Genomic DNA, 23,738 nt, shown 5'->3' on the forward strand with positions numbered 1-23,738 from the left:
TTAGAGGACGGGTCGCTTGTGGCACGGCCCAGCTGATCATTTATCTGTTTCCTGATTTCGATTTGGACTCCGGGAACTGAAGTTACGGACTTCGGAATCTTGTTGGCCTGCTCCCTGGTGCCACCCCGGGCTCTGCTTCTCTGCCAGCCGGACAGTAATCGAACAACAACGGATCGCCTGAGTCACCTCGGCTCGGTCGTCTACTTTCGGTTTCGTTTCTCGCCCTGCGACCTCTCCGACTGTCTGGATCGGCCTTTCTCGGTTGCCCTCCACCCCACCATATCTCGACATTTGCGGACCTGCCTAGTGTGGCTCACTACATGGTGTGGAGTGCCCACTTTCTGCTTTTAAACTGTTGCGGGCGCACCTAGTGTAGCCATTTTCACCAGGTCTCAGGCAACCCTCTGGGGCACGATATCCAAGATGGCCACCAAACCCGAGGGCGAAAAACGCAAGACAAAGCCGGCTCTCCGGGGGGGTGCCGTGCAGTCTAACGTCATGGACAGATACACCCTCGCCAAAGGCTCCCCGGGTGGACCGACCAAATCCCCGATTATTGTCGGAGAGGATTCCTCGACGGGTGAGGACTTGTCGCTAAAGGACGTCATGGGCGCCATTGCTGGCATGAAGGCCACATTGGGTCAACAGTACGAGGCCCTGGCTCATAAGCTGGACACGGTTGCCATCGATGTTACTCTGATCAGGGCTGATCTTGCGAAGGTCAACGAGAAGGTCAAATCACTCGCCCTTAAAACATCCAGCCTCGTTACTGACGTCTCCGATTTACAGACAGAAGTCGGCAACTTGCGAGCCTCCAATGACTATTTCTCCCGGCGCATGGAGGACTTTGAAGGCCGTGCGCGGCGGAATAATATCAGTCTGGTTGGTGTCCCGGAGAAATCGGAAGCCTCTTCGGTGGACCTGCTGGTGGAGGACCGTGTTCTGAACCACCTAGCGCCTAAAGGCCTCAGTAAGTTCTTTGCCGTGGAACGTGCGCATAGGATACCGGGAGGCCCGCCTAAGCAGGGAGCCACTCCACGTCCCATCATTGCTCGGATCTTCCATTTTCGAGACAGGGATGCGATCCTCCAAGCATCGCGTCAATCTGGTCCTGTGGCTTTTGAAAACTCTACGGTCAGTTTCTACCCAGACTTCACCCAGCAGGTGCAGAAACAAAGACTCGGATTCCAAGGGGTGAAGAAGAGGCTGAGAGACAGAGACATGAAGTACGCTATGCTCTTCCCGGCCCGACTACGTGTGGTGTACAGGGATCGAACATTCTTCTTCGACCATCCTGGGGCCGCAGGTGACTGGCTTGACACGCTGCCCTCCGGGCAGGAACATTCTGAACACTTTGGACATTCGGGAGGAGCGGGGGGTGGCCCGGTGGAGCAGGAATAGGGAGCGACGCTGGCTCCCGGGCCACCGCATTGACTTTCAGCTGTGGTTTGATGCTATGCAACTATTGCCTGCTAATGTTTGGTTTTTTCGGGGTGTGGGCGAGTCTTCCTCCTCAGGGGTTCTTTTCGTAGACTAGTTGTGTGATGGGGCGACAGGCACACTGCAAGTTGGGGTGGCTCTTGAGTCTTACGCAGGGGTGCAGGGTGGGGGGCGAGATGTTCAGGGGTTCTTTGGGGGTTGGGGGGTTGCAGTTTGTGTTTCTTTGTTTTCTTCAAGGCATAGTGTTGATTTTCTCCTGCTATATATTGTTGCATCTGGTGCGGGGTGGGATTGGGATTGGGATTGGTTTCTGGGATGGGGGTAGGGGACTTAAATTGTTGTGTTGGAACGTCAACGGGTTGGGGGACAGGATAAAACGGGGTGTGGTATTGCAACTGTTGCGGCGTTTATCCCCTGATGTGGAATTGCTTCAGGAGACACACTTGATTGGCAATACATGCCACGCAATAAATAGGCGTGGATACCGTCTCCTGGCCCACTCCGGTTTCACCTCTGGCTCTAGGGGGGCGGGCATTCTGGTACGGAGCTCCCTCCCTCTCGCTATTGACGACATTGTCCGTGATGATAGGGGCCGCTACGCTGCCATTGTGGGACGCTGGGAGGGGAAGGTCATCACCCTCCTCTCCGTTTACGTCCCGCCTGGTCTGCAGGCCACTACCTTTGCCGATCTGGGGAGAGTACTCCTGGGGGTCCCTGAGGGTCAGCTTGTAGTGGGAGGGGATTTTAACTCTGTAGTGTCGGGGATGTGTGACCGTTACCCTCCCCGGCAAAATGTACGGTCTCAATCTTGGCTGGGGGACTTCTTGGACACTCTGGGGCTCACTGATTGTTGGCGCCTGCTCCACCCGGGACAGTCGCAGTATACTTTCCACTCTGGGGCTCACGGCAGTCTTTCGAGACTAGACTATGTGTTGATGCCCTCCTCACAGGCCTCCTCTATCAGGGAGATAAAACACCTTGCTAGGGGTATATCGGACCACTCCCCATTATGGTTAGTCATAGATACGAAGCTGGGGACTGAGGGTCGAGTGGCTCCGATTAACCCCTGGTATCTCCGTGTTCCAAAGGTGAAAGCTGAACTGGTTAAAGCGCTTGACCATTACTTTGCTGATAATGTGGGCACCGTCTCCTCCTCTGTTACACTGTGGGAAGCGTACAAAACTGTGATTCGGGGCCATGCCCTTTCCTTGGTTAGCAATGTTAGGAAGGTTAAACAGGAGGGGGTTGTCCGGATCGAGAACGAAATCGCTGTCCTTGAGGGGGAGTTGGAGTCCGCGGTCACCCCGGATAGACTGCACCTGCTGAGTCTTAAACAACTTGACTACAGAGCACTAGTTACGGATGCTGCAAAGGAAATGGGCAGGGAACAGCAGGGGCGTCTGTATGATGTGGGAGACAAGGCTGGGAAGTTGCTTGCTTGGCTTGATAGGAGGGAGCGCGCGAGTCGGGTGGTCCCTGTGGTTGTGAATGTGCAAGGAGTGAGTCTTACTGACCCTGCCGACATTGTGGCCTGTTTTGCAGACTATTTCCGGGATGTCTATTCCCCTGTGTCCGACCGACCCGAGCGTGACTCCCAGCTCCTCCTGCGAGACCTCTCGCTGCCTTGTTTGTCGGACCCTGAGAGGGGGCTCCTCGAGGCACCGCCCACAGTGGAGGAAGTGGTTACTGCCATTTGCTCGGTCCGCTCGGGGAAGGCTTCGGGCCCCAATGGGCTCCCCGTTGAACTCTACAAGCTCCGTCCGGACACGATAGCTCCGTATCTACGGTCGATGTTCCTGGAATCGTTGGAGTCGGGTTCCCTTCCCCCTGACCAAAGACTGGCCACCATAGTTGTGATTCCCAAGGATGGTAAGCCACGCGACCGCTGCACCTCCTTTAGACCCATATCTCTGATCAATGCCGAACCGAAGATCCTGGCTAAACTGCTGGCCAACCGCGTAGTTACTGTCATAAGCGATCTGGTTCACCCGGACCAATCTGGGTTTATACCACACCGCAACACGGCATTGAACCTCCGGCGCCTGCATGGTGTCCTCGGGCGGGGACATTGCGCGAACCAGCCATTTTGGCGTCTCTGGACGCCACTATGGCGTTCGATACGCTGGAGTGGCCGTATCTTTGGGCGGTCCTCTCTAAATTTGGCTTCGGCCCGAACTTTATTAATTGGGTGAAACTGCTTTATACCGATCCCTTGGCACAAGTGGTCGTCAACGGCCGTGTCTCCGCCCCATTTGCCCTCGGCAGAGGGACGCGCCAGGGCTGCCCTTTGTCCCCTCTTTTATTTGCCCTTGCCCTGGAACCACTGGCGGCCTGGTTGAGATGGGAGCCATCTTTGAAGGGCATTAGATGGAACTCGGACTTTGAGGACCGGGTGTCCTTATATGCTGACGATATCCTGCTGTATCTCACGTCGCCTCGGAAATCGTTGATCGTTCGACGTCTTGACCTCCTTCTGTAAAAACTCTGGTCTCGTCATCAATTGGTCTAAGTCGTGCGTCTATGTTCTTTCGGGCGAGGCTCCTCTCTTGCCCCGCGGCTGCCCTATTTCGGTGGTGCGGGAAGGCTTTAAGTATCTGGGGATCTTTATTACCTTGGACCCGGTACTTCGTTATGAGCGCAATTTGTTGCCCCCGCTCCGGCGTCTTCGCACTGACGTTGTTGCGTGGGGTAAGCTCCCCCTCTCCCCCTTGGGACGGGCTGCACTGTTCAAGATGATGTCGCTGCCCCGGTTCCTTTATGCGCTCCAAAACACGCTCGACACGGTGCCTGCTAGCTACTTTCGGGAGGTCGAGAGTTTACAAAGGCGATTACTATGGGGGGGCCGATCCCGTATTGCCCTGACGAAGATGACGCTGCCGTGGTACGACGGGGGCATCGCGCTTCCCGATATCCGCCGGTACCATTGGGCCTCTCAGCTGGGGGCGATTAACCATGGTACTTACGGCCCTTCGCCGAATCCAGCGTTTGAAATGGACAAGAGGCTGTTGCCCGGCGGAGATTATAACAGGGCGCTGTACGCGAGGTCTGTTTGCAGGACCCTCACGGGCTCCACCATGACAGCCGTGCAGGTGTGGTATCGTGCGACGGCGGCTCTGGGCTGGACAGATAAACTGACTTGTGCGACTCCGCTTTACGCGTCTGATCGGCTCGGGTCCCTATGGAAATCGAAGGGCTTTGACAAGTGGGATGTGATCGGTATTAGCAGGGTGAATGATGTGTGGACCAAGGGTAGGGTCAAGACGTTTGAGGAGCTGAAAGCGGAGTACGACTTGAATTATAGAGAGTTTTTTCACTATGCTCAAATTCGACATGCCATACTATCTGTTTTCCCCTCGGGCACTGATATCCGGAGGCGTCCCCGCTGGAAGATCGGATTCTGGACGGGCACGTCCCGGACAGTACGATCTCGCTCATATACAAAAAACTGATCAACAACAGGATTGACCTCCTCTGTCATCTTCGGGAGGTCTGGATCAGTGACGGTCTGGAACTTGATGATGAGGACTGGCAGGCGGCGATCTCTTCCCCGAAGGAAGTGGCGATCCCGGCGCGCCTTCGGTTTGTGCAGCTCAAAATTCTTCATAGGGTGTATGTGACTGGTCCCCGTCTGGTGTGTATGGTATTCTCAGTGGATGGTCTGTGTAGCCGTGGCTGTGGTCTCGTGGCTACATTTCTCCATATTATTTGGGAATGTCCTGCCGTGATGCGCTACTGGACTCGGGTGCATGAGGTTATGAGTGAGGTCACGGGTGTGCGGTCAATGCCTGAGGTGAGGAGATACTTGTTGAATGTCTGGGAACCGAATGGTTACAGCGGCGCACAGCTTCGCTGGGTGACCCTGGGTAATAGGATTGCTAAGAGGGACATTGCCCAATTGTGGGGTGCTCAGAGGCCGCCGACGGTTCTGCTGTGGCAACAAAACATGGATTGGTGCATGTTTCGGGAGAAGACAGTTTATGTTGCCCGTGGCACGCCCCGTAAATGAGGTAAGATCTGGAGTCAGTGGAACACATACCGTGGTGATATATGTACCCCCCCTCCCACAGACTTTGAAACTAACCTATCTTCCTCCCAACCTATTGTTTCCTCCACTATTGATTAGGTGTTCTTGCTTGCTCCTGGTCTCCCTCCCCCCCTCCCCCAATGTATGGCCCTGTCGATTGCACTGCTAATGTACTCCCTCCCCCTGACGCCGCAGCGACACATCTGTAATGTACTGCCTTGTGTTTTGTTTTCCTTTTTTTGTTTATGTATGTCTCGAATTTAATAAAAAAATTTCAACAAAAAAAAAAGATAGTAATCTTCTGGTATGCTATCTCCTTTTCTATCCATCTTAATTTCCTATTCTTTCTTCTTTTCACACACCCCTTTTCCTCTCACTGGGACAGTGGATAGGGGGACAGCCGAGCATATATTTTGTGAAACTGTACTACCAGTAACATAGCCAGTCTGGGCTGCTACCCTGTATCCACAAAGCGTTGAAAATTATGTTATATGTAGTTTAAAAAAAAACAATAAAAAATATTTAAAAAATAAAAATAAAAAATGGACACACGAGATGCAACACAATTTGAGAAAAATATACGGTGTTTGGATTTAATTTTAAGAACAAGATCTTCGTAATAAGGTAGTCTGTTCTTAATTAAAAATACTTTTCTCTTTGCAATATCAACACTTAGAAACTTTTCAGCACAGAGCCAAAAGTCAGCAAGAGCCAGGGGTCAGGAGAGTACCTAAACTGCACCACCAGAAGTACAGGAGCTGCCAGATGAAGAGGTCAAAATTGGAGACAGGAGGTGCCTGGAGCCACACTGCTTGTAGGTAAGTGGATCGGTTGCAGGGGCCAAGATTTGGTGGTTAGGATAAGCACAGGGAGGGCCACACAGCAGCACCAAACCTACACCACCAGCGGCATAGGGGTGGCCAGGTGCAGGGTGCAATTTCGATGTTAGGCGCCCAATGCTTTTCAAAGGGGATTCTTTTTGCAGGAGGAAGGCCAACAACAGTAGAGGTAAGTAGAGCTGTCGGGGGTTGTAGGGGCACCATTGATTTAGCTCACCAAGGCCCAGGGGTGCCTTCCGATGTCCGAGTCTGCTTACCAGAGCCAGTCACAGTCAGGGGAAGCCTCTGGATTCACATTGCAGGCACAGTCGTGGAGATCAAGAGAGGTTAGCCAACACTGATCAGGAGAGGTCAGACAATGTTGAATATGAGGTCAGGAACGCTTGGGAAACATCAATGCACAGGTGAGCCATTCAGACTCGGGCTGTGGCCGTCGAATGAAGAATGGGCAGGAGATACGGATATGCCTGGATCCAGAGTCCCTGGAGTAGGTTTCTCCAGGTCAGTTGTCCACAGGAGATTGGAGTATTTTTCGAAGGCTGGAATACTTCAGCGTTTTCAGAGGTCCTGGCTGCCGGGCAGGTCAGAGGTTCGTCGAAGATTACCGGAAGCTGGGGAACACCACGAGACCAACTGCCGATTTTCACGGTCCACACGAGGAGTCTACAAACAAAAGGGTGCAAAAACAGGGCACCGAGCCTCCTGCCAAATGCACAATAGAGGACAGCATCTGTAATAGTCACGCTGCCAGCGGGAAGTGCATAATTCTGTGGCATTAAGAAACAGATGGAATTGGTGTACAAGTTTACAGCCTGACCAAAGAACAAAGATACATGTTCACTGACATCGGCGAACTCGATAGTCCCTGCGCAGATTGAAAGACGCAGTATTGATGAAATAATAGACCATCGATTAATTGTCTCCCCGGTTTTAAAATTGCGCGACCCATGAGAAATGGTTGCACAACACAAAAGATCATATCTGAAGACAGAGGTATCCTGATTATTAAGAACAGGAATCTTACTCCAACAATTCAAAAAGAAGAACACATTGGGTTTTAATTTGTCTGTCCTGAAGAAGGTGCCACTATACCTTAGGCACCGAAACGCGGTGACAAAGGACTTATTTTAATGGTGTGTGTATACTGAATATGTTTATTAATTTTTTTACTTTTTGTTTTATTTAATATTTAAATTTGATACATAATCAACAGTGACTCTGTGCTAGAATACCGTAATACGGAATTGTTAGAGAGAGGTGTGAATATTGTACCAGAGCACTGAGCGAATATAGTTGCAAAAATGTTTTTATTGAAGAATGAATCTGTTTTAATAAAATAAACTTTGAGAGATCTTAATTCAATCTAGTGTGGAGTTATAATAAACATTTAGTGTCACGGTTTAAAAACAAAAGTTATTGGATATACATGTAGGCCTGTTGGTCACCAATATAAAAGCCTAATAACACAGAAAGGAAACTTTTTTGAAAACTACTCTATACCTAGTCCTTTCTGGTTTCTGGGAAACTCTCTTCTTTTGTAAAATCGTCGAAGATTAACACAGGCCAATAGGGTTAGGGCCAATGCAGTCTTCTCTGCAGGGATATCACCTTTCTTCTTAGGTCCTCGCAGATCTAGTTTCGAGGTCTGGGGGAGCCACAAATACTACATTTAGGGGTGTTTGAGTGGAGTAGCAGGCAAGGCCAATGGGCATCTTAGCAGGGGTGAGTGAGAATACCCTCAATTATGCCACCCTTCTGTGGGGGGGGGGGGGATAGACCTAGCCCTGATTGGAGGGGTCTACCCATCTTCAAGATGGCGGGGACTGAAATATGTGCTTCACCATGCCTCCCCAACTAAGGGGAGCAGAGCTGGGAGTCACATTACAAAGGCAAAAAGAACAGTTGATGGACAGAATGCAGAGCAATGTCATACATTCACCGCAATACAGAGATCTGGGCCTAAATCCATTGTTTCTTTGCTCACCATGACATTCCAGTTTGGACCCAGCCATATGCAAATCAGTCTTGACCCTGCGCCCATTGGGAACAGTCTAGCCCGAACTGCAAGGTCAGGTCTGGACTGGAAACAAGCTTTCTAGGACCGGTTTCGGGCTTTCAGCCCTCGTCAGCCAGGATAGCTCGACTCCAATGGCATGGAGAGAACGGGACCAACATTTGGGCATACCCGTCCCACTCGGGGTGACAAAAGCGAAAAGAATAGTTAATGGACAGAACGCAGAACAATGTCATACATTCACCCCAGTACAGAGATCTGGGCCTAAATCCATTGTTTTTTTGCTCACCATGCCATCCAGTTTGGACCCAGCCATATGCATATCAGTCTTGAACCTGCGCCCAGTGGGAACAGTCCAGCCCGAACTACCAGGCCAGGTCCTCCCTGGACTAGAAACAAGCATCCTAGGACCGGTTTTGGGCTATCAGCCCTCATCAGCCAGGATAGGTCGACTCCAGTGGCATGGAGAGCACGGGACTCACGTCTGTAAAATATCTTTACTTGGCAGAGAAAAAATAAGTTTTGTATAACTTGCTAGACAGAGTTTATATTTACCCTATATTCCTTCTTATATTCTGCGCCATTTACACTCTTGTCTTCTACAGTTCTGTTTGGCAGCTCTGAGCGTTTCATCAAACCACGGCTGGGGCATCTTTTTTTAAAATATTGGCAAAACTTTTAACTGGGGAAATGACTTTTAGGGCGGGGCTAATCCAACTGGAATAATCCTCTGCCATCTGGTCTAAATTAGTGTCTATTGTAGGTAGTGATTTTATCAACAGATGATTAAGATCAGCAGTTTGTGGCTTATGCCAAGCACGACTTGCCTGATGTGCCTTGCGTGTTGTTGGGAAAGGCCTAACTACCAAATCACTGCATGGTGATCCATGAAGGTCAGAGGGAGAGAGTGAGTGAAACTAATATTGTGACTATCCCATCTAATAAGTGACCTGCCCGATGTGTGGACCCATTCACTATTTTGGATAAGATCAAGACCTGAAAGGTTATCTAGTAAGTATTCTGTTTCAGCGCGATTTTTTAAATGGATGATAAAATAGATGAGGACTGTGAAATTGTATTTCAACACGTGGGATTACAGTTAATGTCGGAGTTTGTCCACACATGTTGCTCTTTGTTCAAGTGAGGGGGGAGAGGAGGGAGGGGGCCAATAAAGGAGCATGCCATTAAGAGATTGAGTGTTTATAAATTCAATATTAAATAGCATCGCTTCAACTCCTTCAATAGAAATTGGACTGTAAGCCACTAGCATATGATCTCGATAAATTACTGCTAGCCCTCCTCCCGTTTTTTTTGGTCCATCTAGGCGATAGATAGTGTAGCCATTAGGAATCGTGCCGTGGTTTCCGGGCCAGAATTATCGTCTGCCCATGTTTCCTCAAGGAACGCCAAATCGATTTGGTAGTTCAATATGAATTCACTTCATAGTGATTTTTAACAATAGATCTGGTGTCCATGAGTGCACATGTAATAACTGGCTTGTCTGCTGCTAATTTCTTTCTATTTAAAGAGCTCTCAGAGGTTTCACCCTCCTTAGGGAGACTAAAATTCGCAAGACTGCTATTGCAGGTCGGACACGAGGTAGATATAGTCTCAAATAAGGCTACTGTCCTCATTGGCAGGCAATTGGCTGACTTAGCAGTAGATATGAGGGTGAGGAGGGAGTCTCTTGAGTAGCTAAGAAACTGGTCTAAATCTGGATTGAAACAACCCAGGTTACAGGGGACGGGCGCGGATGCAGACAGGCTTGTCATGGGTGCGCCAGCAGCGCTGATGCACTGCGAGCTGCCTCAAGAAGCCCGTCATGAGAGCAGACGGGCTTATCTTGGGTGTGACAGCAGCGCTAATGCGCTGCGAGCTGCCTCAAGAAGCCGGTCATGAGAGGGGCTTGTCAGAGGGGCGAGGCAATCCCCACACTTGCAGCGCGAGTTAACAAAGTAAGAACAGGTGCGGAAAACTAGAAATATAAACTGAGGTCCAGCAACCTCCGCCTGTGAGGATCAGTCTCCCCTATATCTGCAGACTACTGGTAAATTAAAACTAAGGCAAATGAATGTGGGAGTATCTTGACAATCTATTAAAATGTCCCACCAGATGGCACTTGAAGCAAGTCATCACTTTGAACATGGAAGGACTTCCTTGCCTTGCCTTCTCCTGATACTCCTTTCCGAATACACCATTACCATATTTCTTAGGCCTTACTCGAGTCCTATGAGAATTACTCTGGCCCATGCCCTCTGGTTTGGAACCAGTCTGTGGAGAGTCTTTCTCCCCTTTTGATTTAGAACTGTGCTGCTTTTAGCTCTTTTTGAACCCTGGTAGCTAACCACTTATCGGCTAACGCTGCAAGTTTTGTTGGCTCTCTGTCAGATCAGAAAGGTACTGCCTAAGTGGGTTATTCAGTTTGCGCAACAGTAGGGAAGGTTAATTTCCAATACCTCAGCGCCCCCTAGTCCAAGTCGTCATAATGAATTGCGATGTAAATGCATCGCGTACTAACAACGCGGTCGTAGTAACGACTGCGTTGTAATAGTAGCGCAATGTAACGACAGAGTCGTGAACGCTGTTTCTTGCTTGGCAATGTCCCTACTTTAGTACTCTCAAAGAAGGATAGACATGCTTTGCAAAGGTGCTCTGGCTACCTTCACACTGTAGCCCACCAGAGTGAAAAAAAGACGTTCTTCCTCTTTAAATGTATGAGATATAAAATTCTGTATCACAAAAAAGCTGAATTATATCAGACTAGAATAGAACCCCATTCAAAGAGTTTAACAGCCATAACACATGGTGGAAATGTTTTGTTAAAAAAAAAAAAAATATTTCAGCATAATATTACTCTACTACAAATGAACTTATGACAGGTGTGAGAAAGTGCCTCATATGATATGGTTAGCCCCCATTTTTTGCCTGGTATTTGATGCGGTTTTGATTGTAGTGCACACGGTCCCTGCCAATGAGGTCCCCTGTGTCAGTGCTACTTCCCTAAAACTATTCCATAATTGGCCTTTCAGGCCCCCTGTAAGTCCCTAGTACATGGTACATGGGAACCTTGGTCTGAAGAGGGTCCCATAGTGACCTCTCACCTAGACCAGGTAGACTGCCACTGCAGCATACATGGCCTGGTGGAGACAAAACAACAACGTCGACATGGCACACTGCCTGTGTGCCATGCCACTAGCACTGCCTAAAGTATAGGTAAGTTACCCCATTAGCAGGACTCAGCGCTGGGGCAGGGTGCACTATACTCCAGGTGTAGGCATACATGCTTGAGCAGATATGCCCCAACAACATTCTTAGATATTGTAAGTTCCAAGGAAGCCATAAAGGGACATTGGTTTGAAACTCGACAATTCGAGTTCCCGGGCACCATGATGGCTTCTCTGAACACAGGAGTGTTTGGTACCAAACTACTCCTCTCAATAAACCATGTACTCAGCGGGCACCTGAAAACCAACCTACCAGCCCGTTTTCCTTAAAGGAAAACGTGCTGCATATGGGCAGGCAGTGGTCCCTGGTAGCACTGCCTGCTCTTAAACAATATTTTTGCACCCATTCACAAAATGGAAGGGGTCCCCACACCCCTTCCCGTTTGCAAATGGTTTACCACCTACTTGAAGTAGATGATAAACTGCGTATGTTTTGCGTCCGCAAAACATTTATACACATTCTGCGCCAGGACACTCTAGAGTAATAGTGCGTGTTACAAATTTTCTATAACATAACATACAAATGCAAGTCGCTATTAGAAAGGGATGCCCTTGGCACGCCCCTTCCTAGTAGCGAGTCGCAAACCTCATTTTGTGAATCATTAAGTTTTACCCATTCGCAAAATGCCCTAAATTGCAGGTGCCGATTGCCCATTTGCGACCGCATTTTAGGGTCGTACATCTGGTTCAAAATTATTTTTCCTGAAAAACGTACTTATTGGGAAGATCTTGGTCTTTAAATAAAACACAAATGCAGCTTGTTTTTATAAAATAGGCATGAATCTCCACTTTGAGTTGTGTGTCGCTTATTGGTCAATGTTGTGCAATAAATGTCTCAGTGTTGTGCCTAAAGCTGCTCGTCCACACTACTACTATAGAGCACTTTCGGTCTGCATTGAGCACTGTACCCTTTTGGAGAATTTCTGGACTCTTTTCACGATATAACCACCTAGTGGCATACCATATACAGATCCAGCTTCCTACAACAGGTCAGCCCGATGTGCCTTAAATGAGCTCTCCTAGGCCACCCATGTACTCACCCATGGATTCGAGAAGTCATGTAAGAAATGTATTCTAAGTAGAACTATAATCAGTGCTCGATCTTTCATCCACAAACCTATTGCTTACATTTGTGGATCTGGTCCATTTAATTAGACATTCATGCCGCTACCAATATTTTTGCTGTAAATATTTCTGGAATCCCAAGTGTTATTGGTTTGCATGCTTTTTTAAACATAACGGAAGTGGTTATGAAATAAAAATGATAGCAAGAAATTAAGCGAAGAGAATACAACAAGAACCTTTTGGTACATAGAACCGTCATGTCACATTGCGTACTCACATCATCTTCAGTACGTGATGATATCACAGCATCAATCATCTTGCGGGGGTTGTTAACACTGGAGACTGTGAGCTTTCCAAGAGAGCCCTCAAACTGCACTGAAGACAATAAGAGTCGTGTTATGTAGCTGACAATAAAATGACCAAGAGTGAACTGTGCTTCAGACACCAATCCCAGATGGTTGTACGACGGCACAACGCTGGTAAATACATTGCATGCATTTTCTTCACATTTTTAGCACACGTTTTTACCGCGATTATGCATTTACATCGCATTCCAATATGACGCATTGTTTTTATATTTAAAAAACAATGAATTGGTGGGGGGAGACCCCCCAACCCCACAACTTACCTTAAATTTGTGGTATGCGATGTAAATGCATAATCGTGGTAAAAAAATGCGAGGCAAATGCATGCAATATATTTACCTCATTGTAAAGGCTGTGTCCCTCCCACACGCCCACAAATATACCATGAGCATTTCATTATTACCCAGTCAATAGAAGCAGCCATACAATCAGGTACTTGCATTCAATTTTACTCACCAAGTCTCTGTCTTATTGATGACACGTGGAAAGAACTTTGTCTCTCATGCCATGTACAATCCTAAATAGTGGACAAGGGCACAAAGGCGTTTGAACCTTTTGTCACACTTGTTGGGCATTGAATTTCTCCAAATTGTCAAATTAACTGTTTGCAAGGTCGCTGCTGAAAAATATGTTCACGCATCATCCACCACTCTTTCTGTAAACATCAATTCTGGTTTCAAGTGCTGTGATTGCATTGCAATCCCACACAAATGGAATACATATAAAAGAATAGTGGGGTCACTTGTCTAGTACTTTCACTGTACCCAATTATGTCAAGAAAAGGACTACACACATACAGCAGAGTCTCATGTGGATTAAGGACTTTGTAGCCGAATACATCTGTAACCTATCTAAAATCAAATAATGGCCATGACACCTGCAAGAAATTAAGTTATTAGTCATGGAGGACGTGAGTCTCTCAAAAGTATTAAGTCTACAATTGTATTTTACTGGAAACCAAGTACCCTTGAATCTCAGGGTAGCTAAGCAGAGCATGCCAAGGTCCATTGAGAACAAGTGATGTGGGTTAGGAACTCTAGCTCACTGGTGTGCAATAACACTCAAATCTTTGTCCAGTCAGTGCTTTTTGTTTTGAAATGGAAAAGTATTTTTATTACACATACACACTAAATACTTCATATTTAATTACAAATATACATGTTCAAATAAATAAGAATAACTTTGGTAAACCTTCATATCATGTTACATCCCTAGAGGGTCCTGAACCATATTATCAAAATCCCCCTCATTCCTACCTATACTAGAGGAAACATCACAATAGAAGGGGGTGTTCTTATCCATAAAGAAGGCCTACTAGCTTTGTCAGGGTGTTACCACATCGGTAAGACCAGGCCCCCAGTGCAAGAGCTCTTTCCCAAAACTGTACGATTGTTTCCCCCAATATGCAAAACCTTTAGCACCCTCTATAAACTCCTAGCAAATGGTACCCTGGTACCTAGGGCCTGACGTACTAAAGGCTGCAGCATGAACTATGCCACCCTAAGGGACCCTTCACCAAGCACAAAGGCTGCCATTGCAGGTTGCGTCTCTTGGTGTAGACAAAAGTGAAAACACGACACGTCACACATCCCTGTGTGCCATGTCCCTAACACTGCATATAATATTTGGAAGTGACTCCTACAGCAGGCCTGACAGCTAAAAGCAGGGTGCTGAATATTGCATGTGATGACATACCTGCATGAGCAGATATGCCCCTGTGCAGGTCAGTCCTACTACTGCCAGTATACGTGACCAGGGAAGCCATCTTAAGACATGTGCCGGGCACTGGTGAAAACGAGTTCCCCAGCTACAAGATAGCTTCACTGAAAATAGGGATGTTTAGTATCAAGCATCTCATATTGATAAACCCACACTGACGCCAGTGTTGGATTTACCAATACATGCACCAAGAGGTGTCCCCTAACAAGCATTTGCAATGCAATAGGTCTCGCATTTACGCACGTTTGAGCTATTGGCATTGTAAATGACAATGCCTTTTATTTATGTTTTGGTTTTTAAAGCCTAAATAAAAGGCAATGTCATTTACAATGCCAATAGCATAAACTTGCGTAAATGCGAGACCTATTGCATTGCAAATGCTTGTTTTAATAAGCTTCAAGTGCCAATAGTATGGCGGATTTAGGTCTGGACAAACAAAAACACAGAGATATCTTAAGGGATCAAGCCCATATTACCCAAACTGAGTCCTCTCACTGCACCGAAAGAGAATATGACATTTATGGGTGAAGAAAAGCACAGACATAGCTTAGCAAAGAGAGGAAGTGTTTTGATAGCTTGGGTTGCCATGACAAAAGGCTTGTCTGAAAGCGATCTGTCCCACCCACAGCTCCTTTTAGAATCTGGACAAAACCATGAGAGGATGGAGAAGAGCAAAGGGATCTGCAAATAAACGTTATACTAGTCTTTAAGTGAATCAACGGTAAACTTTGGAGTGCTCTTTTAAATTCCGCAATAATTACATACCACACCCTTATGCAAAACGGCAGTGAAAGATGCAGAGAGAAGTATTAATACAGCTAGGGACCAGTGCTGTATCAAGGCTGCAAGTGAACCCCAGCAAAACAAATACCAATGGAGCCCCATCACTGCATGCAAAACAACGGCCAGAGTCCTGCAGTTGTGGAAGGGTGGCCGCGGGAATGTGCACTGCCCAGCACATATCTGACCGCCATGTTTAAGAGCAGTGACTGCAGGTTCGCGCCCTTTGACCTTCAAACGTTAACAAGATAGCACAGAACGCGAACAAAGAATAGACAAGTGGCTAGAAATGCCGACCTTCCCGCTACTTGGCGGATACTATTTCAAGGAGGTCTTTTCCACTGCTTGGGAGGATACTGTGCCGGCCATGGGCGTAAATCACCACTTGTCCGAAAGTATAGAATAAACATTATTGTTTACTTCCTTCAAAAAGGCGCTTAGGAGACACTGTCCAGCTTCCGGGAAACACTGAAAAAGCTCTTAAAATAGCTGTGATACTCAATAAATTACATTAACAAGGGAACACATGAAGAAATCGAAGGGAAACAGACGCTCAATCCTGCTAAACGATACTGCAGAAGAAGAAAACGGCATGTATCAGCGAAAACTCACTTCAGCAATCCGACAGAGAGACAGACACAGTCATAGCAACGGCAGATATGAGTTTCAATAAAAATACAAAGTACGGTAACATAACAAAACAAAACAAGGAAGTCACTGTAAACAAGGAAGTCACTGTTACTTACGAGCCCAGCATTTTTTTCTAGCAGCCTCACCGGAAGTCAGGTAAAGTCACCTGTGACGGGGGCGGGGCTGCGTCTGGACCGGAAGAGAAGGCGGAGTGAAAGCGTCTCGCGACGCCAGAAGGAGAGCGGAGTCCCTCAGAATTGATCTGGTAAGTTGTAAAGGGCTGTGGGGGGGGGGGGGGGGGGGAGAGGGCCTCGGTTCCCTCGTGTGTGTGCTTGTGTGTGTATGCATGTGTGCGACGGCGGGGGAGAGGTGCACTCCTGTGTGTGCGCGCGTGTATGTGTGCGGGGGGGTCTCTCTGTATGTATGTGCGTGGGCGCTTGTGTGTGTGTATGCGCATGCGTGTGTGCTTCCCAGGAGCCAGCGCCTGGCCACAGCGCGCGTTCCCGTGCGCGTGTCAGTTTGAAATCGCCTCCAAGGCGATGCGCGCGGCCAGGATTGTCTCCTGGGAAGCACACATGCCGACAAAAGGTTCTCGGCGGAGACGCGCTTCGCGCGGCTAGCGCGAGACCTAAAAACCTACCAGCCTCTGGTACCCTTGCAAACTAGTTTCTGCCAGTCTGCCACCTAAGACTCGATTCGGACTTCCTAGGGTGAGAGCCTTGTGCTCTCAGGAGACCCATAACAAAAGATCTATGTAACACCCACTCCCACACGATGAGCTGCTGATCAGCCTTCCTTGGGCGGCAAGCCTCAGAGGGCTGCCGGCTTTGACATGCGAAGCTGGCTCCCCCTCACAGGAGAGGAAGCAGACCCCTTTGTCCAGGACCCAGTGGCACCTGTACAGGTGGAAAAATAAGCTAGTCATGTAGGAGTGCCACCTCCAGGCTAGTAACACCCCTGATGTGGGCTACTGTGAGGTGGACAACATTTTTCAGAAGTAGCCATCTTTGTGATGGCATACCTAGGAATTCTGAGACCGGGTTATTCCCATTTCCCATAGGAAGTGGTCATACAGGGGGCATAGTGACCCCACAGGTCAGTAGCCCATTAGCTACTACCCTAATGCCCCTACATTCAGTATTTAGGGGAGACACTGGCACCAGAGAAACAGATCTTGACGACCTGAGAACAGAAAAGACACTGTAGAGCCGCAAAAGCAGAGAGGAGAGAAGCAGAGGACTTGTGACCAACCCTGTCGGCCTGTCGGCATCCCTCGTCGAAATTAGCACCTAAGAAGACTCATCCTGCATCTGCTGACTGCAGAACCATGGGCGGACTGCATTCAATAAAGACCCAACACACTCGGGAACAATGGACCGGTTCTCCTGCATCCAGCAGAAACTCCAAAGCAAAGACTCTGACGCCTCCAGAACCGCGAAAACCCAACGCCTGAAGCCACCACGGCACCCGTCGCCTCTGGGCTGAGTTGAAGTGGGACACTGGTGTCAACAAGGTCCCCCAGCCCTTCAGAGCTTGAGTCCATCGTGGTTTCACAGTAAGGAAACCCAACAACACTGTATCCATCACCCCCGGTAGAAGAGGACCCCAGGTGTCCCTACATCTCGAGCATCGCAAACCTTGAACCTCCCTGTTGGTTCATCCTGACTGGCCTTCCAGCCAGATACTGCAGCCTCTTTTCACAGTGACCGATCTCAGTAGAAAACTATAGGGGCTCCAGATTCTGTTTTTTACCCTGTACCCGGCCGCCCCTGTGCCGCTGGTGGTGCTGCCTTGGATCTTGCCCACCACTCACCTTAACTCCTAGACGTTGCTATTTTAAGTCACTGCACTATACCTGTTTGCAGAACTTGTTCTTCCTCCTATAGGATAACACTGCAGAACTCAGAAACTTTTTAAAGTGAAAAGAATTTTTATTTAAAAATGTACGTACCCGAACAATTTCTCTGATGTCCAAACATATATAAAGATACTTGCTGTTTTTATAAGTTGGTGTGGATCTTCTTGAGTTGTGTGTCATTTATTGATCACTGTGTGTATTTTCAAATGTCTGGCACTCTGTGTTAAGCCTAAGGCTGCTTGACCACACTACCCCCTAATAGAGCACTTTGGGATTGCATAGCAAGCCCATGTCCACTCATAAGGGAACCCCTGGACTCACACAGTATGTCAGATTCCTGATATATCACATAAATGAGCCAGTTTCCTACACAACATTTTGTGAGATCATTAAGCTTCGCACTACATCAAATAATGTGCTGTAAAACCATGAATGCACAGGAATTGATTAAGCAGGGCCTGTGCTAAATGGTTAAGACCTTTTTTTGTAATCTGTGCAATATTTAAAGTCAGACACCCATCCCCATGGACAGTCCACCAACAAGACAATTGACTAATCCTCTATGTACCCATTTACCTGGTTTGTAGGCATGTTCCAGCTTAGCCACCTGTGGTGTAATGAGCTTTGTTCGTTCCTTCTTTGGACCTTCGTTGTGGCTGTCCTCTGTGGCTGCCAGCTTCTCAAGTTTTTCAAAGTAGTTCTGAAGAGGAAACAGAAAATTATTCATTTTGACCAGTGTGAATGACTACAGAAAGCCTTTCTTTCAATATAAAAGGTTTGCCAATGGATTCCACTGCAACATAAAAAGTACCCACTAACTCCATCTAAGGATTATATGAGAAGACAGGTCTACTATGAAAGACTGGGGCATGTTTACTCATCCCAAAATGATAGTGCACAATGTGTGCCAAGGGAAGAAGTGAATAATACTAAGAAGAAGGCAGTAATGTCTCGCACTAGAACAGTTCAATCCTTTGGGGTGTTTAATGGACCACAATGTTGGCTAAGTCTCTTGGCAACAGCACCAGATCAACTAACAAGTGAACATCTAGACTAAAACACTTACACACAGCCAAATTTTCAGCTCGCATTTGAACTGAGTCTGCATGCAGCTTCAAGGGTGGAGATCAAACAAATGGGCAGCACAGGGGATACCTTTTTAGGTCGAGCAGACACAGTCTGCTCGAGACCTATTGCTGCCCGTATCTGGGAATGTAGACACGAGTCTGACGCACGCTTTTCCATTCTCAGTTTTCACCGCGGGAGCGCGCCTCTGAGACGCGCTTGCGCAGACGCACACACAACACAGCCCCTGCTTTCGCTTGGCTTGCATGCAAACACGGCGCACACACACACAGCCAGCCCCCACCCCCTGCACATACACATACACGCTGCGGCCCCCCCACCCGCCCTGCACACACACACAGACACACACACACACACATACAGACACACAGACACGCACGCATACACCCGCCGCAGCGCCCTACCCCCCTGCACACACACACAGACACACCCCCGCCCCCCCTTACAACTAAGCCCTACTCACCGCATCGCCGCCACTCCTGACTTCGGCAGCCACCGCGGGGCTCTCCCTCAGGCATGGGAGCCCCGCCCGCGTCACCAATGCTGCTCTCTGGCACTCCGTGGATGCGGGCTTCACGCAGAAGGCGGAAGTCCCGCCCCACGACCGGCTTCGCGCTCTTTCACTTTCCCTTCCCCCGTCGGCTCCTCGGAGACAGCTTGTTTCTATTTTTGCACGCGGCAATTACCATTTGAGAGCCCAGAGAGGGGTGCGTGTTTATGAAAGATTTGGTTAATCGCTGCCTTTCGAAGAACAAATCTTCAATGTTATAATCGGTGAAGTTAAAAGAAATAAAAAAAGTGTACTTTATGGAACACCCAAGCATTTTCTGTCCTTTAAAAATGTATTAATATGCATTTCGTGCCTTAGTTGGTCCCGGTTGTTACGCTGTCCTGTTCTAAGATGGCCGCGCTCTGTGCTAAGCACCGGTGCGGCAATTAAAGACACACCGAGGCTGTCCCGTGAAAGATGGTGCCCCCGGAGGAGGTGCAGCGCCTCGGCCGGGAGCTGGTGGACCAGAGCCGGCCCTTGAGCCAGCGCTTCCGAGCTTTCTTCACCCTCCGCGCCTTGGGCGGCCCATATGCCATCGCCAGCATCAGCTGGGCGTTCTAGGACCCGTCGGCGCTGCTCAAGCATGAGGCGGCCTACTGCCTGGGGTAGATGGGGGACCGCGCGGCCGAGCCGGCCCTCAGGGCAGTCCTGATGGACAGAGAGCAGGAGCCTATGGTGCGGCATGAAGCGGGTGAGACTGCCAGTCTATGCAGGAACTCTGGAATTATGTGACAGGGAAAGACCAGATTATGTGGAAGGGTTGACTAATTTATGTATCAAGAAAAATCATTTGAGTGGCATAATGTGCCACATTTCGTAATAATAACTGTTCATTAATTAGTTTATTTTTTTTTGCACATTAACACTGTCAAAAGAAGGGTTCCACCTTTTAAGTACTAGTTTAATTTAATACAGAAATACAGCAAAACGTCACTGAAAGTTGAAGTCAATCTTTGCCAAGTGTCTTCTGCTGCACGCAACACACCAGCACATTTTTAATACCTTTTATTTTTTGATTTAGATAGCATTCTTTTTTCATCCGCTAAATATGCAGCAGATCATAGTTTGTGTGGCAAATCCATAATTATGCAAAAAAACGCAGCTTAATCCCATCATTCCAGTGTTCCCGGGTCTAGCCAGTTAATCATTGGGTCTGGTGGCTCACTGGACTACTGCATCCACTACAGGGGCCGGTGTTTGACCTCATGGTCACAGTGAAGCTGTAAGAGATTACCATGACATGTATTTGTAAAGTGCACGTTCACCCCCAAAGGGTCATTCTTGGCGCTGAATAACAGATGTTGATAGTTACCCAACTCAATGGTACTCATTTTATAGACCTCTCATGGATGAAAGGCCCCGTGGACCTTCCGGGATTTGAACAATCCCGGCGGGTCCACTAAGCCTTTCATCCATCTAAGGGCTATAAAATGAGTACCATTGAGTTGGGTAACTATAAACATCTGTTATTCAGCTCCAAGATGACCCTTTGGGGGTGAACGTGCGTTTTACAAATACATGTTATGTCATGGTAATCTTTTATAAAGCTCCCGCAGCCCAAAGGGTAGCTTGGCGTTAATGCTTTAACGTGGATGAGAAACAAAGGATGAGGGCAGTAGGCTACTTGCTTTACTTCACAATGATCTAAGCAGCATATATCACTAAGCAACCACTATTGGATGTAGCCTGCAGCCAAGGATGTGGCCAAATGTACGAGTGCTGTCGTTCTGAAAAATACATTGGTTCTATCTTTACTATACACTGTAGCAGAATGAGCGAAAAATAATCTGTTCTGCCCTGAACGAGGACCATTTGCAATAAAGCATTTGGCAAGATATATACAAGATAATCTACCTCAGCAGACCTGATAAAGGTCACCTTCAAGCCTTGGATCGGCAACCAGCACTGTACGAACATCAGTCTCAATGGAAACCCTGGAACTGTATGGGAAAACTTCCTTGCAGAGGCACAAGTCAATACATGTAAGTCACGTAAATACAACACATGTTGCATTACAAATGCTATACGTGTCACATTTGCGAAAGTTATAACTATTGGCATTGTAAATGACAAAGCTATTAATTTAGCTATTTTCAAAAACAAAACATAAATAAAAAATTTGTCACTTACAATACCAATAGCTCAAACTTTCCTAATGCGAGACCTATTGCATTGCAAATGCTTGTTTAAACTAGGTAGAGTAGCTCAATTTGACTCTCCACAAAATATTCTGAAGGCAGAGATTCTTTAGATAAAATATACATTTATGTCATGGCGGAAAGCAGTGAGACAGGGTGTAGAACTGGAGAAGCCCTCGGAGCACGGTCATGCGCAGATCTTAACAGCCCAATTGTTGAACACCATTTGCTAAATGTATCCAGCGGTCATCGCTGGTTCCTTCTTACCAGATTCTGGTTTAATCCATTTCATCTGTTGATGATCTTACCCAGACCTACTACTAGGAATGTGCAGTGGAGACCCTGCATATGCGAACATATTTCTGCTCAAAATCTCAGGTATTTTATGTTTTTCTGTGGCTTCTATGATGTTCCTCATAAGATTCTCTTGGTAACTTTGTTGAAAATTCTTAATTGTGTCCAGGCTAAACCTGCTCTTATGCATCTTCTGCTACTCCCGGATGTTCATGTAACCTACGCTGTTGCCTGCTTCTTTGGCTCTTGGCGGAGGCTGAGTAAGGCGCTAGATGCAGGATCTGGGCCCACTTGAGCAGTTCTATAGTATGCACTTTCCTGCGGTTATAATTTTTTTTATGATTGTTTTGGACCCTGCCAAATTACATGGTCCCAAATGTTATGAACTTTAATGTGATTTGCTGCGTTTATGACACTGTTTTAAAAGGGCTTTAGTTAAGTATGCATTGTACAGGCTTTTAATTGTTTAGATGGCTTTTACACTTGACTAATTTACATAATCAGTTTGTTTTGATTTTAACTATGTATAGTACAGGTATAAACAGTCTTGACTCATTGTCTGATTGTACCATCTTGTATTCTGCTTTTTTATATATACTTTGTTTTAAAAACGTTAATGCACTGTGTTGTTATCGATTGTTGAATGTACTGATGCCATTATGTACTTTTATGGTCCAACTAAGACCGAATAAACATTTCTGATGATTATTATGAACGGAGTCTCTAAAGCATTGCAAAATATATGCTTCACAGGGCTGTACCTCTCACCAACAACTTTGTTTCACATTCAAGTTCATCTGAAGCGACAGGATTCAATTAAATTCTACATGGTGGGCAGGATGTCCTCGCTCCTGTGTTGAATAGTACCGTCATTCAGTTGAACTGGTTCTGCAGTATTTGTGAACTAGCCAAATCACTTGCAACCAACTGTTCTTCCTTAGAAAATATGTGTAATTTTTCTGCACACAAATCATACTGCCCTAATAAGACAGCTGGTGCCAACAGATACAAGATGGGGAGGAAATGTGATCCTAACAACCTAGACAAGTAGAAGTGACATTATAAGGGTAGTGAATCCAGTGTAAATCAAATGTAGGATTCTCTAGCCACTTCACATAGCACACCAAAACCAGTGGCTGGTTTTCTTAATACACATCACGTAAGAACCTGGAACATGGTTATGGGATACTTTAGGTTTGAAAGAGGGGTTTAGTATTTCCATTTAATTTCACATACTTCATTTTTGAAACTACAGTTAGGGAATGTAAACATGGTTTACTATACCTGGACTGGCCATTCCATTAAAAGGTGAGTTTAGCAGACATGTACAGACCTGGCTGGATTATGTGTCATGAGCAACTTGAATAGAGCTGGTCCAACTTACAGCTTGTAAATAATTACACAATCCTTATTCTGAGTAGGTGGGAGGGTGTATGGTGAGATGTGAGCGAGACAGAAGAAACCCCTTCCCCAATCTATGCATTAATTTCACGTTATTAAGCCGGATCTATTGAATTCTTAACCAAAGCAACATGTCTCTGCCACTTAGACCTGGACGAAACAGCAATGTTACTACATCTGAAATAAATGCAAAATGCTCGCATACCATAGAGGAGATAAGAGCATAGAGTTGTAGGAAGAAGCTCAGCCTCTGCAAAGAAATGTTAACAAGGTACTTACCTTTGAAAACACTCTTTCTGATGGATACTTTA

The 23,738-nt window shown here is 47.1% G+C and overlaps 1 protein-coding gene across 2 annotated transcripts in view; it reads right to left on the reverse strand.

The window, feature by feature from the left end:
* Window positions 1-23,738, reverse strand: part of PATL1 (PAT1 homolog 1, processing body mRNA decay factor) — a 203,851-nt gene that overhangs the window by 40,517 nt on the left and 139,596 nt on the right. For both annotated transcript variants that reach the window (XM_078666733.1, XM_078666817.1), the window contains exons 11-12: window positions 18,535-18,658; window positions 12,884-12,981 (exon numbers count right to left, since the gene is read on the reverse strand). In XM_078666733.1, the coding sequence (XP_078522859.1) occupies window positions 12,884-12,981; window positions 18,535-18,658 (222 nt within the window). The remainder of the gene's footprint in view (window positions 1-12,883; window positions 12,982-18,534; window positions 18,659-23,738) is intronic.

Source organism: Lissotriton helveticus, chromosome 1_1, assembly GCF_964261635.1.
Source record: "Lissotriton helveticus chromosome 1_1, aLisHel1.1, whole genome shotgun sequence".
Taxonomy (NCBI): domain Eukaryota; kingdom Metazoa; phylum Chordata; class Amphibia; order Caudata; family Salamandridae; genus Lissotriton; species Lissotriton helveticus.